Source organism: Bombus vosnesenskii, unplaced genomic scaffold (genome assembly GCF_011952255.1).
Source record: "Bombus vosnesenskii isolate JDL3184/JDL3185 unplaced genomic scaffold, Bvos_JDL3184-5_v1.1 scf7180000013348, whole genome shotgun sequence".
NCBI classification, from domain to species: Eukaryota; Metazoa; Arthropoda; class Insecta; order Hymenoptera; family Apidae; genus Bombus; species Bombus vosnesenskii.
Genome location: NW_022882984.1, coordinates 1487831 through 1506158, shown reverse-complemented (window position 1 = coordinate 1506158; position 18328 = coordinate 1487831). Strand labels below are relative to the sequence as shown.

The following is an 18328-nucleotide window of genomic DNA, read 5'->3' as shown; positions in this document are numbered from 1 at the left end:
AACAAGGCATTACAGTATAAATGATAGAATTCATTATTTCATCATACGTATGTATTGTAAATAAAAATACAAAGAACAAAATATATTATACTGATAGTTTCTATTAAATATATAACTAAGATATATTCATTTTTCATTTAAGTTTATATAGTCGATAATAACATAGTGAAGTAACTCATTGTGGTTTGAATAATCTGAAAATATAAATAATAATAAAATTACGTATACTTTTACGATTATCTAAAGAGTTACAATAAGAAATGTTTACCTCGAGAAACGTTTCCATTGACATGACCGCCATTTTGAAAGCTGTTATTTTGCTGAATTTCATTGTCCTTGCGATTAATAACATATATAAACTATGAAACTTTTTAGGGAGCATATACCACACTACCTCACATCTAAAGTAATTGGTTATCAATTAATCGTTGGAATGTAAAAGTTGAAAAACATCAAAGAAATATAAAATATTCTTACGTCGCGACATATACTTCTTCACTATGATTTAATAATCTTTGTCCAGGAAGGCAAAGAATGAATATATGTATAGCTTGTGCCAATGCAAGTGATCCAAATCGCGTCATTTCGTCCGTATTACCTAAGTTCAAGACAGTCTAAAAATAGCAAAGCATTTCGTTATTATTTATTATTATATAGAATTAAGGAAGAACTTTCTAATTTACAACGGCGTACTGGCGATATTTCTATTGATATATTTGTAAAAAATTTAATACGAATCGAAAGTACATCTAAAATACTAACGAATCCAATCTCCTCCATTATTGATTACAGTTTGGCAATACAGTTTCAGCATACTTTCTGTTAATTCTTCGGTGTACGGTACAGATAATGACCTCCATATTTTTTGAACGCGATCTATTAAAGTGCTTAATTTTAAAATATGTTTTTCTTTCAATTTGTGTTTTATAATAGATCAAACATTTTATATGGAATTTACGTCAAGCTACGAACAGCCAGTCCGGCAAAATACCGCTTCAAATCGCTTAACATATACAGTATTCATTTCGAATAGCTCTATGCTTTTCAGTAATATAAACTATGGTAAGATATTATAAGCCAAAGCGTAATAACCACTCCCTCATTAAATATCAATTTTCGTAGATATTGCCAGTACGGTCTTGTGGGATAGACTGTAGTTGCATGTAAAAATACAATACCTACTCCAACTCCACCAATGCTAAGACAGATAATGTGAAAAAACATTTGAGCTAATATAAATTTGGCGAACAATGATTCCACGAGATTTGAGTATCTACAGAAAAAAGGAAAAAAAAAAGAAATGGATTAATTTCTCACACGAACGAAATAAGTAATGACTGTACATTAACAATAAACTATCGACCTTATTGCATTTTTATGTTCTTTTATACAAAGTAACAGTTTTCTAAAAATCTTCTCCTTTTCTTCCTGTGATAATTCGACATTTTTATACTTTTCGAGTAAATGATGATCCTTTAAGTTTATCAAGCTACTTGTATCCAAAATGTGTATAGTTCTTAATTGATAACTGTAAACAAATTTTTGAGATCAAATGTCACAGAATATTTGAATCAATAGAGATGAATTTTACCTCACAATTGCAAACAAAGCACAGGCATGTTGGACGTATAATATGTAAGCGCTATAGCTAGTAGAAACTACCATAGCTACTATGAATATTGCTATATATACAGGTATGAACACATAATAAAAATATTGTTGTGTATCCACGCCATAATCGACTATGACTGGTAAGCTTTTCTCCTTGGAATGATTCGATTGAATGAGATCAATTACTAGTGATATGGTTGGACCCAGTAAGAAAGCCAAAACTGTTGAATAAAGGTACGCTAAAATGGAAAATGCCTTTAAAGTCGATGAAAATAATTTCTCTTCATTTTGAACTAACGCACTCTTACAGAGATAATATAATATAATTTTGTTTCCTTGCGTGGTATAAAATTGAAGAATCTTATTTTCTGGCCGGTTTATGTAATAATTATGATCATTTTTAATGAATAAGAGTACATCTTTGACCTGTAATAAAAGAAACCAAAAAAGGATCATTTAATAAAAATAAAAAGAGTTTATTATAGAGTACAGAAAAACAAGTTGCTTTCATCCTGAGAATATTATTCCTTACTAAAGATTGAAATAGAATTAAATGAATTAATTGTTTTCAATTCTGAATATTCGTAGAGTAAACGAGGCAAGAGACAGTACCTTCTCTGTGTTACAAATTAGGTTCAAATGCGACGACAAGCAGAGAGAGATTGTCACCAACGGTGGTATGCATTCAATGATAGCATTTTTGTTGACACTCCACTCGTTGGATAATCCTCGAATCTAAAACAAAAAAAGAAACGAAGTATTGAATTACAAAAGCAAATAAATAAAAGCTTATTCGAGATACTAGCGCTTGAGAAAAGTACGAAATTCTATTCCATGCCAAATTATCGCATTCTGCTATAATAATTACAATTTTCACTGATATATAAATAATTCATTAAGCTCAGGGAATTATTCCTTTAATTTGTTGCCAACCGATCATACGAGATTCAGACATTTTTCATTAGTTAAGTGATCGCGAGCAGATTCGTTTCCTGATCATTCATTCAGTGAAGTACTGTATATACTTCGAGAAGGACAATTAAATAATTTCTATATCACACTTTTTATTTGTAATTATAATTGTAGGACATTTTATAATATAAAAAAGAAAGAGAATATGTGAAAAAAATGTTATACGCTTTAAAAATGTCAACGCGTAAGAATAAAACTAGTTCACACATCACATTGCCAATTTTGTCTACTGCACATCGAAGACATCGAAGAAGTTCTCCGCGCGAAGGGTTTATTAAAACTTACTATAAAATGAAAATCGTTCTAATGCGGAGAATCAATTTTCTATAGTCTACTTTTAACAGGACGTTTAGTAACAGTCGATCGTTTCGCTTATTAAATAGATCGTTCTGTGTAAAATGATAAAAGGAAAAGAAGAAGTACTAATATTCTTTAATTAGCTATCATTCTACGAATCTATCATTTTAACATTAAAGGAATAAAACCTCGAGGGAGAGCTTTTAAAGAACGTAAAAATCTCGTTTTTTTTTTTTATTGAACGAACGCAGGAAGACGGACGCTGTGACTGTTTAAATAATTAACTAACTTGTTAATAATTTAACGAGCAAATCATCGTCGATTTTCCTTGTGTTTCGTTCGACTTTTTATTACTCGCCATCGTCGCAGTATATTATACTATGTCTTCGTCTCTTAGCTTCAATTATGAGTCGAAGAAATGAAAGAAACGCGACGATAATCGACATGAATTTCTTCGAGCAGCCTGCCTTTCGATTGAACAAGCGTCTTTTGTCCATCATCGGAGTATGGCCGTTTCAGAGTACTCTATCGAAAATATTAACGCAAGGCATCGTTTACTTATTCTGCGTCTCTCTCTCCATAGCCGAGGTAATCCTAAAAATACGAATTATGTATAAATAAATTGATGTTACTAGAACAAAAGCCTAGAATAATACTTTCCTCGAATGATAGGATGAAATTGTAAAAAGAACAATGGCATGAAATTTATGTTTAAAAAGATATTTAGTGGTAATAATACACGATAGGATATTATGTAAGATTGTGTTGCAGTTTTATCAATGATTCAAGAAATTCACTATATTCCATGCCAAATCATTGTAAATCATATCTACTTACATATCTATGTACGTGTGAATTTGCATTATATATTTATGATAGCAAAAATCCATCGTTAATATAATATTTACTACTGGATTGAACTAGTATATAAAAATTGCCAGAATTATATGATAAATTTAATGCTTTTCTAACTATGCAGTGTTAATCCAATTTATGATTTAACTATCGAAACGTACCGACAAATATAATTCTTTATCTTATAACTGTAAACAAGACAGTCATGTTACTACGAGAATACTAATGTATGGCGATGACGATAATCATAACGAACGCCAGTAACGTCTATAAATTTGTATAAGTTTCACTACAGCTGAAATTTTAAAAATTAGATCTTCGTATAATTACACGCCTTAACACGCTTCAAGAAATCCAAAGGGGGAAAAGTAATAGACGCAAAATTTATTAAAGATGGATGAGGAATATCAAACGATATTGGTATCACAGAATGACGAATTCGAACGGTGGAAATACATTTTCTTCCAATAGTCTAGACATCCATAATTACGCAGGTCTTGCATAATGGTAATTCATCATTCCCAAAATTTATAGGAATTCTGTTGTTTTGTAAAGGATACAATTATTCGGAGATGGTTAATTTCAGTAACACTTCAATACTAATATTAAGTACAATAACAATTATTGTTTTTTAAATTGTTGAGGACAGAACAGTGAAATACGACGAGATTGTCTGTGTGTCCTATAAAAAGAAGAGAAATTACTGCAATTGTCGATACACAATTGATGAAGAGAAGTATGTAAGTATTGAGGCGGACGTTTGCACGTTCAGTTATATCATTTTTGACTAATTGATAAGATCTTACAGTATTTGCACTCAATTACCATGATACATTAGATGTTGGTGTCATAATCTATTCCGCACGATTCGATCGATTTACTTATCTGAGAACATAGGGTAACTTACATTTTAAAAGATATCGCTTAATCAGAGTCGATAAGTACCAATATGTTACAAAAAATATTAAACAAAAATTATATTTAGTATATAACGTCAAGCAGATTTCCCCTTATTCAAAGACAACTGTTTGATGATTGGTGTTGCATTAATTTTAGAAAAGAAGTTGTTAAAAAGATAAATAAGACGTCCATGATAGTCGAATTATACGCCATGATACTTGTAAGGCCAAATCCTAGTCTTGCACAAAATCTATTTCACAAAATCTCAGGTTCAATTTTAAACCGTAACCGTTCAAACAACTGTAAATAGATTTTAAGCCTTAATTAATGGTATTCATGGATCATTTAATGGAGCATTCTGTTATTTCAGACAATTGATGATAATGTGAAATTATTATAATTATTTACCATTTCGTATATCAATCAAAGTAGTTTGTGTAGTTTTCTGCAAAATTTTTTATTTCTGTCCGACGAATAACTCAATAGGATACAGGAAATCATTTATGAAGAACGTAAATCTCCTCATCTCGTCCTTTCCTTAAACAATTTCATTTTATTAATTGATATTCAACAACAACGTCAAAAAATCAAAAAGAAAGAGGTAAGTAGTAAGTAATTAAATCGTCGCTTTATCGGAAGAGTGATACAAATAGAAAAGGTATATTTTTCAAGAAATCGGTTTTATTACTTTTTCAGCGAATCAAAAGTAACGACTTTTTAGTCGTTTCTGCTAGTTTACTAGTTTCTGCTAGCACCGATTAAATGTGTATAACATGTATATACATGTATATAATGTATAGTGATGTCTCTAGAATGTTTTGAATCGTTTTGAATATATGCATGTGGCGGAAAATTCGGACCATTTCGAACATGATTTGATACTTCAAACTTTCGAAGGTCTTGACAAGTTTTAAATCTTAAGTTTTTCGATAGTTATTGAGTATTTAAATTTCGGATAAGTCTTGTTGTGAATTTTGACAAATTTCAAATCACTCCAAAATTAAGATCCAAGTGTCTATCACTAATAATACGCAATCTACACATGTAATATAATAAAAAGCTAACGATTCTTAATTCGTTTGAAACTGGCGCCATGTTAGTTATATAGACGTAGATTATAGTAAGAAACAAGGGAATTTTTTTCCTAGATTGGTGGCTATAACGCCTTCCACTCGTATATCTTTCGGTCGTGTCGTGATCGGTGTCGTGATTGTTCGATGAGTATAGTCTGGTATAGTTTATGCGAGGTACTTACGAATAATCGGTGCGTCTAGCGATTATCGGGGAGAAAAAATATCGGTGTCTCGTTTATCGTCAAATATTTATTCATAGAATTTTTTTAGTTAGGGTGATTTTATCCCGATAATATTGGTCCGTGAATCCGTGTGTGCCGTAATCATGAATAAGAGGATCATCAGCGCGATACTATTCGAATATCATGAACATAGTAACAGTGTAATCTAGAAATGGAAAATTAAATTAAGGCATAACAGTGGACAAATGATTTTTATACTTCGTTAGTTTTTGTGCAAACGATCGGTTGACTGTTGTTGCGTGTCTCGAACGTGCGGCGATAATCGTTTCTGAACGCAGAGCTCAGCATGGTGATACGGTAAATAGACCATCGTTTCTGAATGCCTAGGTTAATTAAAGTTGTTTGTACATTGTGATTCCTTTACGATCCATTCGTGCTCGATATTACTCCCTTTCTTTTTCTATGTTCCAAATCGGTAGATTTTTTCCCAAAGTTTTTAGTTCGCTGTTCGATCAAATAAACATTTACCTACATATATATTATTATTATTATTTTTAAATGTAACTTATAGAATGCCATCCAAATAATATTTTTCCAAAGATTGAAATCTATTGCTAGAGTTTAATATTCGTTCTTAATATTTTTCCATAGGTTACAATGTTAAATATGATGTAAAATTAAAATGAAATTTTCTTTGTTTATTATCAATTTATGTGCCATAGACGGTTATATATAAGACGTTTATATCGTGAAAACGATGGATAAAAATAAATTGGCAGATATATTCTACGTTTAATGAAAACATTTTATTTAAAATGACGATTGAATATACAATAAATATTTTTATATTTTACAAAAAGCGTTTTATTATTTTCTCCAAGGAAAAATATACACAAGTGTGTGTGATAGAAAATGATGGTATTAAGGATGCCTTAGCATTTATATAATGGTTGTGGTACTATGTTTATGATTTATATAAAATCAAATTAGAAATACTTAAAATAAGCACAAAAATGTAAATACATTATTGAATGTTTGTATATTTCTACAGTAATATGAAATAAATTAGAAGTATTTAGATTTAAGATTTAGTGACATAGAAATTAAACATTAGAAATTAAATAATGGCAATTAAATATTACTTTAAAAAAAGAATATTTAATTTATTTAAATGAGAAGCACGTATCATTTAAATAAATGTTATTTGAATAAGTATGCATGCATCAATTCTCGGTTATAGTAATGTTTAATGTAATATATGTACTTGTTTATATCAATGCAATTGATGGGTGCAATATTTTGATAAAAATGAATATATAGATAAGATAAAAGAATCAACTCTTTGACCAATACAATCAGATGAAATCAAGAATAGCTATATCAATTAAACAGTCTCATATTGGTAATATATTTTCCTTAGAAGATATAATGTATTTTTTATTTCTTGCTTGTAATATCTGCTGTTCTAATTTAAATAAATATGTTATAACTAAATTTTATCACGAGGGTATATTTTTTATGAACAAATCTATCTTAGAAAATATCTTGACCATACTGTATGACATCATGTATAGGAACAGACAGTTTTTCCTACAAAGCAATATCAATGTATAATGTTACAGTTATGTATAATTAATAAAATAATAAATTAATGTTCGCATAATATAATATAATATAATATTCCAATATACCAATTTATTATACCAGGATAACAAATCCTTTCTTAGTTTTCTACTATTACCGGATTTTTTATCTTTTCTTAATCAAAGAAGTAACTAGATTGTTTGAAACTTTTATTAAATCTAGGAGAATGCTAAACTATACAATAGTATAGCAATTATTATTACACTGAATGTTTCTTATTGCAGATTATAATTACCAATTCACAGCATCCCATGTTGCACTTGCTCATGTTTGCTCAACTTTGCAAAGATACTTAAGACTGTCTGTCCTTATGAGTATCTTTTGAAGTACAGTGGAAGTAGTAATCTGTTAATTTTACTCAAAGGAGGATGCCAGTAACTAAACGTATTCCATGCCCTTCGCGGTAAGTAAGTGGTTTACGTATTACATACTGTAGGACAAGAAAAAACAGAGATCTACAAATAGGTGACTTATATTCTATCTTTATATTAATTTTCAAATCTTTCTTTTTGTAATTCAAATTATGTAATCCTTCTTAGGAAGGTTTCCCCCTTGTGATTTTTAAAATGAATTACAAAATACTGTTATTTCTATCATTTTAAAAATAACAGGTTTATTTTCTGAATTTTAGCACTTATGTTACTGACATCCACCTTAAAGCTATATACTACTTATAATGTGTTAAAATATATGGAACAATTAATTTAGTTGTCCATTTTTATACATAATGACTGTATATTTTCTAGCATAAAAAGTATAAGTAAATAAAAACAAAACTAGATACTTCCACACCATAAAAATGTTTTAAACCTATGAAAATATTTGTAAAAATATCTATGTTTAATACTAGGCTTAAGAATACCAACAGTGATACAATGTGTAAGGAACATAGACATTATATTGCACTATACAATATTGTAAGAAAGAAAAAAGGCAAAGGTGGCAGAAATATTAATCATTCATTCTTTCCTCAAATATTTCTCAATCTTAAAATAAAATTATTACTTGTAGTGTTATATCAATAACTATCATAAAAATAATATCAGTTACTAGTTTTGCTATTAATCATTACATTACATTTATTTCAGATCTGACGGTGGTAGCAGTGAAAGTCCATTACTTGTGGAAGAAGGAGAAACAGTTGGTGCACCTCACAGTCCACGCAGCAAACATAATCACAATCATACACATGCTAATCCTCATAGGTCCCACAGTTACCGCCATGAAAAACCAAAACAGCTAATAAAATATGGAGAATTAGTTATTCTTGGGTAAGAAGCTAATTTTTGTCTCTTACATTTGAATAGAAATATTAATGTACGAAAGTATAAGTTAATTAAATATTTTTTAGTTACAATGGATTCCTTCCACCAGGGGATAGAGGAAGGAGAAGAAGTAAGTTCGTTTTGTTTAAAAGACCTGTACCAAATGGCGTGAAACGCAGTAAACATTACATCGTTAAAACACCTCATAGTTCACAAGCTATTCTTAATACAAAACAACATTCGATATCGTATACTCTTTCTCGAACACAAGCCGTTATCGTGGAGTATACCGAAGATGAAGGAACTGATATGTTTCAGGTAAGTTTAATATTGTTTAATTCTTTTAAATATTGGAATATTCTCATTTACATCAATGCATTTATAAATATAGGTTGGACGTTCTTCCGAATCTCCTATTGACTTTGTTGTCATGGACACATGTGCAGGCGGTAGTGACGGTTCGAACGAAGGACGCGTTGCTCAAAGTACAATTAGCAGGTTTGCCTGTCGAATTCTCGCCGATCGATCGGATCCTAGAATCGCCAGAATATATGCTGCAGGTTTTGATAGTTCAAGAAATATCTTTTTAGGGGTAAGTTTCCTTTTATACCATATACAAATATTTGTTTCAATGGGATTATAAGAAAAACATAAAAATTGATTGTTTTAGGAAAAAGCAACAAAGTGGCAAGAAAATCGTGAGATTGATGGGCTCACAACAAATGGCGTTTTAATAATGCATCCGCGGGGTCAGTTTTGTGGCGGTGAAGCACAGTGTGGTTTTTGGAGAGAAGTCAGCGTAGGTGGAGGAGTTTTCTCGTTAAGGGAAAGTCGAAGTGCCCAACAAAAAGGAAATGTCGTAGAAGATGAGAACAATATTCTGCAAGATGGAACTTTGATCGATCTTTGCGGTGCCACGTTACTTTGGAGATCAGCGGAAGGTCTGGCAAAGTCGCCAGTAAGTGCAAATAATTTATAATCCTTACATTCGTATGAAGATTACAAATCGAAAATATAAAATATGTTTTACACAGACAAAGCATAATTTAGAAGAACTAGTTGATGCTATAAATGCCGGAAGACCACAATGCCCCGTTGGTTTAAATACATTAGTTATACCACGTAAAGCAGCTGCAGATTCAGCACAACAGCAACCATATGTCTATTTGAAATGTGGACATGTACAAGGTCTCCATGATTGGGGTCAAGAAAAAGACAAAGCCACTAGAAGGTGTCCAATGTGTCTAGTAGCCGGTTCAGTAGTTAAACTTTCTATGGGAATAGAACCTGCATTTTATGTGGATTGTGGCCCGCCTACTTATGCATTTAGGCCTTGTGGACACATGGCTACAGAAAAAACTGTCAAGTTAGTATTAAGTATACTACAGTACTTGTGGGTTTTCATTCGTTTAACGATATATATTTATAGTATGTAAAATTGTATCGTGTTACAGATATTGGGAGAAAGTTGCAATTCCACATGGTACAAATGGTTATATTGCAATTTGTCCGTTTTGCGCAGTCCCTCTTGAAGGAACACCAGGATATGTAAAACTGATTTTCCAAGATAATGTAGATTGAGGTTCGTTTATTGTAAGATCGTGAGTATGTGTAGAAACTATTAACTTCTTATAAAATGCAAGGACTATTGAAATTAATAAAATGTAAATAATCTTAATACGAATATATATATATATAATATATATATATATATAACAAAGTTCTATCTTCTTCCCACAAACATAAATTTAAGCAAAACTTTTGTATGTACAAATAGCTCTGCAATACTTACTATGTACATGGCTCTTAAAATAAATATCCCTTCTTAAACAGTATTAATTATATATATTTTTTATATATCGTGGAATTTCTTAATTTAATAACGCAAATTTTTTAGTTTTTAAAGTCTTAACATCTTAATTTTGTAGCTACTGTTTTAAAACCAAAACTTCTGTTTTCTTATATGATTTCAATTTTTCAACTGGTGAAATGTAAGGTTATGAGAAAATGCATGGTTGCAGTGTTTGAATCAATAATTATTTAAACGTATATATTTTTGAACATATTTTCATTCTTTATGCTCGTATAATATTCACATAAGATCATGTAATCATGTTATAAATATGTAACATTTCCAAATATTATAGAATTACGCCTGAACTATCTATATTTACACGAAATAGTAACTAGATTTAAAAGTATACTTAATATATCAAGATCAAATAGAATAAGTATATTAATATCTAATAAATTTATTCCTGTTTTTATATTGACAGGTAAATATGTTTAGTTTTACACAAAGATATTTCGAAATATTGGTGTCTCGAAAAAGTTGTGACGGACAATGTATAAATCTCAGTTTATTTTATTGAGAAAAGATCTCTATTGAAAAAATGATGTTCAACAAATGCGATCCTGCTTTCTTTTTTTTTTTATTCTTTCTCTTTATACGTAATGTGCATAAGTAAGCACGTGAGAATTTATACGAGGAAAAAATGATTGAGCATAATTAAAAATGGTAATTAGTTTTATCTTTTCCGATCATTGGACCCACTACGACGAGAACGGGATCGACGGCTACGGCTACTACTCCGTGAACGTTTCGATCTGAAACAAATCAAACAATTATCTTTAATAATCATAACGTAAGCACTAATTATGTTTTATTTGTTTACAGATTCAACTCCGTAAGAACAAAAACTTATACCATCTAATTTTTACGCTAGAGAAATTGTTAAGAATTGTTAAATTACATGCTAGTTCTCAATCAACTGTAACCAACCTTTTTCCACGACTGCGACTTCGTGAGCGAGACTTTCTCCTATCTCTATCTCTGCGTTCGCGATCTCGATCTCTGTCACGATCACGATCACGATCGCGGTCGCGGTCGCGGTCGCGGTCGCGGTCACGGTCTCTATCGCGGTCACGAGATCACGATCAATCGATCACGATCTCGATCACGATCACGATCTCGATCTTTGTCTCTATAACCCAATCCTCCACGTCGACTGTCTCGATCTCTGTCGCGGTCATCTCTATCTCTGTCTCTGCGTCTGTCTAACAATGATTCTCTTTTTTCTTTACGTCTTTCCTCCACGGTTTTTTGAAGCTCTGCCAATTTCTCACGGATCTTGATAAAGCCCAGATGTAATTTTCCACCGAAATGATCCGCTAATCGTCGATCGTTATCATGAATTCCAAGATATGCACTGCAAACTTCACAGACTCTTAGCTTTTGTTGTTGATAACTGGATGCTGGCATACTGTTACGATATTCTTGTTCAGCCTCGTTCTTTTTCTTTCGTAACTCGTCAATCTCACCCATAAGCTTCATCGATTCTTCGACAAAGCCTTCTTCTCCAAGTTGTTCAGCTTTCGCCAACTTTTTGCCGATTTCTTCTGCGAGTACGTGAACGTTATTTGCTTTCGCCGCCACTTCGGCGCTAAGCTCTTCCTGCGTTTCTGCGAGTCGTTGTTTTGCTTGTTCTGTACGACGATCGCAATCGGCGATAAAATTTTGTAAATGTTCCATAGCCTTGAAACGTACGGTAAAAGAAAAAATTCAATTAAAAAATAGGCTATACGGCGTAAGTAAAAGTAAATTTTCTATTCAACTTAAAAATTTGATAACAGAAAGGAACAGAACTTACATCAATGTCGTAGAAATGGTCCTTTTTCTTTTGTGCAGCTTCATAGTCAGCCCGTAAGGCCAAGTCGTGAATCTGGGGGCATTCTCCCAGGTCCATGCGCTGCGATTTACAAATCATTCGATATTAGCTTATTATTACATTCGATCCTAAGAAGCCTTATTGGATTTATTTAATATATACATATATGTGAGACACATATATATATATATATATACACGCATATATACACATATAGTCCCTCCCGACTTGTTTTATGAAAGATTATATTACGACAAGAACAAGGTTTCTCAACTGGCTGTTCCGTAAATAGAAAACCGAACTGGATAAATCGATAGCCAACTAAATAATTTAAAACGCAACAACCATAGAAGTTAAAGACCCTAATTATCCAGAAAAATACGGTCCAAGGATGTTCTTTATTATTCTTTTTTTTACGAGAACTTACAAATTGTAGACAAAGTATACAAATGTACACTTCCGGTATAGACATACGCGCTTACAAAGTAATTATATATACTTGTATATATATTTTTATCGAATAAATAAATATACCAATACATATTTATTTATTCTTATATACATACACGTATATACGCTTACATTCAATCGATATTATCATTATTTATTTTTTTGATTCACAGAAATTTTAAAGTAAAAATGCAGTTCAATTTACAGATAAATATTTTGTTATGTTCACTTACAGAGTGGCAACACCTCTCCGCCTGACACGACAATGCGATGGCAATGAAGCTACAATCAGCACACACCTTAAGTTCATATGTTCAATGGTCTATGAAACAACTTACAACCTAATAGGTTTATTATACTATTTACGGTAGAACACGAAATTGCGATATGTGAATCAATTCTAGACGATTTAGAAAACGAGTTCAATACGTACATCCAATGCTGAAGAAAATTTTTCTAACAAAACTGCCGTGCTGTATAGTTTCCCCTAAATAAATGACTCTCTCCCTCTCGCTCACTGTTCATGCCACTTTTCACTCTCTTTTTTCTCACCGATGACTTTATTATCTTGCAAATTGCCAAAATAAATGTTTAATCATTAACAATTAATGTACGATTTTCCCTTTGATTTTAGTATCTCATTTTATTACTGTTATTGTCGTTTTCAAATAAAACGGAGATTTAAAGTTAACTGCGTATGCATATCAACCGAAAGGTGCGCGTTACGATAGTACGGATTAGAATTAGTTTTGATAATAGTTTGATTATACATAAATCTCCCTAGTGGTACATACGTTTGAAATGAACGAATGAAAAGAAGAGTTATAGTATGTATATCTGATGTCAAACATCACAAGACTAACATACAATGAAATCTCGATTGAACATTTCTCTAAATAATTTTTACGCAAATCTTTAAATTAATCGTTTACATAAAACAATAATATTCTTTTCTTTGTAGAAAAGAAAAATCGATATTATAATATTTTTCATAAATCGAAAAATTAATAACACAGTGAATTTTCATAAAATGGCCAATCGAAGTTTCATCGCATTTCAAATTGATTGAAAATTTATTGAAAAAAAAGTTTAAATATGTTGAAAAAACATTTACAATTCCGAGACTCGAATTCGTAAAAAATTTAGTGTTCTTGGCAATTCGCATCCATTTTTATTTTTTTCCTTTCTCCTTTTTAAAATCTTTTTCTTTCTTTTTACTTACAGATCACTGCTTCATTTCCTGAACCCACTATATCTCCGAGGATGAATACGATTTTCACACATACTTTCAAAGTAAACTTGATTTCTACCTGCCGTAAACGGCATTATTAGTAAGAAGCGACAATAAGACATCGTCTCATGAGAATCAGCATGGCGCTACTCACCAACTTTACACTGGCCTTTTGGGGTCTCGGAATTAATATTCGACACTCAGCCTCGCCACCGTTGACCGGTAGAGGGGCTGAGGTAACCGCCCGCCTTTATGTATCATTAATCAAATTAATATACCTAGTACTTGAATTATGTTAAAGAGATAATCAAATTGTAGAATTGTAATACGTACGTCCTCTTCGCTTTTTCAGTACTTACAGTAACGCGCATGTGAGAGCGACAAGTACAACACGACATATGAGCGGACAATACTCGCAACAATATTGTACAATGGATCTGATTGGAATTGCTTTTTCCAGAGACTCTGGAAATAGAACTGTAGGTACATTGACATTAGTGAACTTGTATATTCATCATTCTCGCGAGTATTTGCCAGAAGTATTTCGTTTTTTTTTCTTTCTTAACAATTTCATTCATATAATACTCTTTATTGTGTTTTCAAATCAGTCTTTAAATACTTCGTTTTATTTATTGTTATTTTTTATATCTTACGTAGCTATTTTTAATTTTACCGTAATAAACCTGAGCGTAAGACATATACAAGGGTGCTTGCTAACTGCGATAAGAGACGCCACCCTAAGCACCGAATGCTAGGTTGTAAGTCTCCTTTTATCATCTCTCAACATGCTACAGTACTTTTCAGCGGTTCAATTTCTTAAACACAAAATAAAATATACTTTTCTCCTTTTTATTTTTAGATCGAATTATTTAACAAAAGAAAAAAAAACAAATAAGAACTAAAAAGAAATTCAATGATTCCCAGCCAAATGATACTATAGATTATAAACACTTAATGTATATGCTTTATATAAAACGCATTTTTTACATTTTAATGAGAAAAAATTTTTTAAATGGGTAAAAGTTTTCTGGCCCTTCTATAAAGAAATGTGATATTATGATATACCAGTTACTAAAAACATTTTCAATATCACTTTAAAAAATGTGCAATCTATTCGAACCATCACAGAAATGCAGTTTACTTGTTAAGATTTTATTTTTCTAAAAAAATTCGCGTGAATATTTAATACATGAAAAAAGATTCATAATGTCGCCTTATTGCAAGTAATTGGGCGGATATAGAATCGAAAAATCTGAATTTTTAATTTTTCTTTTAACAAACACCCTTTAGACCAATTCGCACAAGATGACAAAGAAATGCGCGAAGCAGTACTAATATGATCGGTATTACGCTTGTCGTACGGAAAATCATGTTCTCACTGTAAACGTAGACGTCATACGTTCGCGATTTCCTGCATGTAGATACGTTCCGCGATTATACGGGGCCACTAGACTAAATGTCGTTTTAATTTCTAAGTTTCATGAAGAAAAGAAGTAAAATGAATTTAAGAACTTTTAGAGTATTCTTAATATTATTTTGAGCAAATACTAATTTTTATTTACTATTGAAAATACTATATTATATCATGATATTTCATATATTGATAAAATTAATAAAATTGATAAAAAACAGATTGTTAATGATTTCAACCATAAATATTCCAAACTAGATATTAAAAGTTCTGCATCTCACTTCTTCCCTTTTCTGAGGAATCTGAAAGGCTTCTCCTTATTTATCATAAGTTGCTGCCCCGTGTTGCACTTCAACGCCTATCTGGTGTGAATTGATCGGAATCAATTCTCCGAGTGTATCACACAAATGTTATCCTATTATTTGTATGCCATAAGATTGACTTGTGTTGTTCAATTATTTGATATAATGTGTAAAATCGATCCGACCAATTGGCACAGATTAAAAATGGTATGATTCACAATATATGTACTTTGAACGATTTTTTTATGATATTCAAAACTATATAAAAACTACCATATGATAATATATGAAAAGAGATTTGTCAATGAAAATATATGTTGAATATAAAACAGTTTAATATATTATTAAAATAAGAAACGCTTCACTTTTTCCAATTGTCCAAATAAGATAGGCAACCATTCATCATTGAAAAACTTGACATAATGTGTACATAAAACTTAATTATGATAAATAATATCAATATTAAATAATTATTATAGTTACAGGATCCAAAATATACGTAAATATTAGATATAAATATGGATATTACATATATTATTTTGATCATTCAAATGAAATGAAATAAGTAATGCATAGGAGCAATAAAATGATTTATAATATTTGATTATATCAATATTGAATATTGAAAATATATAACACATTTATGTGTATACATGTATGCATGTCTATGGTATATATAATTGCTTATAATGCATTAAATATATGAAACATTATGTTTTGTGCTCTTATAATATCTATACACTTATCTATAATTACTATGTTTTACTTGAACATCTTATAGCAAAATATAAATGTTTGCTTAATTATATAAAGCTACAATACAAAGCTTTTCTTTAGTGCACTTTTTTTATTCAAGTTAAATGCAATATTAACTCTAAATGGTGCCATTACTAAAGTTTTATATAAGAAATATACAGCTTTTCTTATAATTTATATATTGTCATTGACATTATATGTTATCATTTATATCATATTAAAAACATATCTTATATGAATCATAACTCGTATAAAACACATACCTAATGCTATTACAAATTACAGGTATGCAAATTGAATGATATTAATGTAACAACTGCATCTGTAATCATCTTTGTTATGTATTACTCTCACTTTATATCAATATAAGAAAAAAAACCAAATGTTCTTTACACATTGAAAATATATATAATTTGATCATTAAATTATTATAGCTTTTGAAAATGATATTAAAGCAATGTTACATGTGAGTGTGGAAAATGTATTAATGTTTTACAATGTATGAAAAAAAAGCTCAAAAGGAAGGCAAATGAGTTTATTAATAAAGTGAAAGCAATTGATTCATGTAACCAGAAGAGACTGAAAAAAATACAAATATAATGATGAAATAACTAACTGTGACATCAATGCATACTGATGTCTGATTGCTTTCATATTAATGCAAAGACGTATCAAAAGAGAGATACGATAATGCTCTATTATAGCGCAGAAGTGCCAATGGTATGTCATCGATATTCAATATGTAATAATTCAAGTAAACTCACTGTTGATGATAGGATTTCGTGTGGGCAGCATGCCAGCAAAAAGCTCTTGCAGACCTTTGGATCGGAGTATTTCACTTGAAATTTGTTATTTTCTCCTAAAATAATGATATATTTGTTAGTAATCAAGTCTCATAAACAGATGAGTATACATGTAATAGTAAAAGGTGTAAGCCACCATCTTGTATTTTTGTACGAGATTTCAGATAATTGTAAATAATAGTGTCATACGAAGGATAGTTAAATTCCATTTCTGAATCAATAATACGTACCATTCCGTCCAGTTCCCATCAACTGGTCAAGCATAGCACGCATTTGATCATGAGCAGTCATTTTTTATGGAAGTACAATATCTAAAATGCACTGTCAAAAATGGGGGAGAGCAATCAGCCACGCCGCCAGCCTTCGAGATTCGAGTTATTGTCCAACTCGTACTTATCGATCAGAATATCGTACGTACACCACTAATCGTGTGCGTGTGGCTCGCACAGGTCGTTCTAGACAATATATAAAACTTCCGAGCATAAGTCAGTAACCAATAACGTTTCAGATCTTATATTCACATTCAGAAATTGTATTTGATTGGTAGTCCCGTTAATAACAATTCCATAATTTAGCCATCGATTTAATATATAATAAAAATAAGACAATATACGGAGTTGTTAATATTTGATATAAACCTTTTTAAAATTATCTATATTTTCTACATTTCCAATGTCTTTCTGAAATATTTCTCTATATGGCTTTAAGTTGGTAATAGAGCAACAAATTTTGCGAATTTCTTTCAAAAAAGATACACTTAATAATTCACAATTATAAAAAGCTATATAAATAAACGAACAGTATAAATTATAAAGAAAAATATTACCAAATTTAGAAAAAATTCACGTCTAATATACCTTAAATTCTAGATAAAATACGAAAATATAATAAAAAAAAATATGATACGG

General features: G+C 30.6%; 3 protein-coding genes across 4 annotated transcripts; 1 reads left to right on the top strand and 2 right to left on the bottom strand.

The window, feature by feature from the left end:
• Window positions 1–42: 42 nt before the first annotated feature.
• Window positions 43–2566, bottom strand: LOC117236271 (odorant receptor 13a-like). The gene is made up of 9 exons (XM_033499074.1): window positions 2554–2566; window positions 2414–2466; window positions 2224–2346; window positions 1592–2037; window positions 1364–1528; window positions 1183–1273; window positions 478–614; window positions 269–401; window positions 43–194 (listed from the first exon to the last, which is right to left on the bottom strand). The coding sequence occupies exons 1-9, from the start codon at window positions 2564–2566 to the stop codon at window positions 144–146; spliced, it is 1212 nt and encodes a 403-aa protein (XP_033354965.1). The 3' UTR covers window positions 43–143.
• A 3242-nt stretch (window positions 2567–5808) lies between these two features.
• Window positions 5809–10638, top strand: LOC117236309 (protein pellino). Of its 2 annotated transcripts, XM_033499145.1 has the most exons (8): window positions 5809–6247; window positions 7759–7937; window positions 8623–8805; window positions 8886–9117; window positions 9191–9391; window positions 9470–9757; window positions 9834–10165; window positions 10254–10638. In XM_033499145.1, exons 2-8 carry the CDS (start codon window positions 7903–7905, stop codon window positions 10378–10380), a joined length of 1398 nt encoding a protein of 465 aa, XP_033355036.1. In that variant the 5' UTR covers window positions 5809–6247; window positions 7759–7902; the 3' UTR covers window positions 10381–10638. The 2 variants fall into 2 exon arrangements, with proteins under 2 accessions (XP_033355036.1, XP_033355037.1); XM_033499146.1 differs by lacking the exon at window positions 7759–7937 and having other exon boundaries at window positions 5810–6247.
• Window positions 10639–10814: 176 nt separating this feature from the next.
• On the bottom strand, window positions 10815–17866 carry LOC117236310 (putative RNA-binding protein Luc7-like 1). Its single transcript, XM_033499147.1, has 7 exons — window positions 17651–17866; window positions 17382–17476; window positions 14508–14625; window positions 14303–14396; window positions 12450–12548; window positions 11582–12334; window positions 10815–11406 (listed from the first exon to the last, which is right to left on the bottom strand). The coding sequence occupies exons 2-6, from the start codon at window positions 17410–17412 to the stop codon at window positions 11723–11725; spliced, it is 954 nt and encodes a 317-aa protein (XP_033355038.1). The 5' UTR covers window positions 17413–17476; window positions 17651–17866; the 3' UTR covers window positions 10815–11406; window positions 11582–11722.
• Window positions 17867–18328: the final 462 nt, after the last annotated feature.

Bases quoted from the DNA above. Each gene is read 5' to 3' on its own strand.
- LOC117236310 (XM_033499147.1), bottom strand. From the start codon at position 17,412: ATGCTGCCCACACGAAATCCTATCATCAACA. The intron at 12,549-14,302 runs GTGAGTAGCGCC...TGTAAATCGCAG, and splicing joins AAAAGGCCAGTGTAAAGTTG to CGCATGGACCTGGGAGAATG. The intron at 12,335-12,449 runs GTAAGTTCTGTT...GTACGTTTCAAG, and splicing joins ACCATTTCTACGACATTGAT to GCTATGGAACATTTACAAAA.
- LOC117236271 (XM_033499074.1), bottom strand. The intron at 2,347-2,413 runs GTATCTCGAATA...TTTTTGTTTTAG, and splicing joins CGTACTTTTCTCAAGCGCTA to ATTCGAGGATTATCCAACGA. The intron at 1,529-1,591 runs GTAAAATTCATC...ATTTGTTTACAG, and splicing joins GCTTTGTTTGCAATTGTGAG to TTATCAATTAAGAACTATAC.
- LOC117236309 (XM_033499145.1), top strand. From the start codon at position 7,903: ATGCCAGTAACTAAACGTATTCCATGCCCTTCGCG. The intron at 7,938-8,622 runs GTAAGTAAGTGG...CATTTATTTCAG, and splicing joins CGTATTCCATGCCCTTCGCG to ATCTGACGGTGGTAGCAGTG. The intron at 8,806-8,885 runs GTAAGAAGCTAA...AATATTTTTTAG, and splicing joins GGAGAATTAGTTATTCTTGG to TTACAATGGATTCCTTCCAC.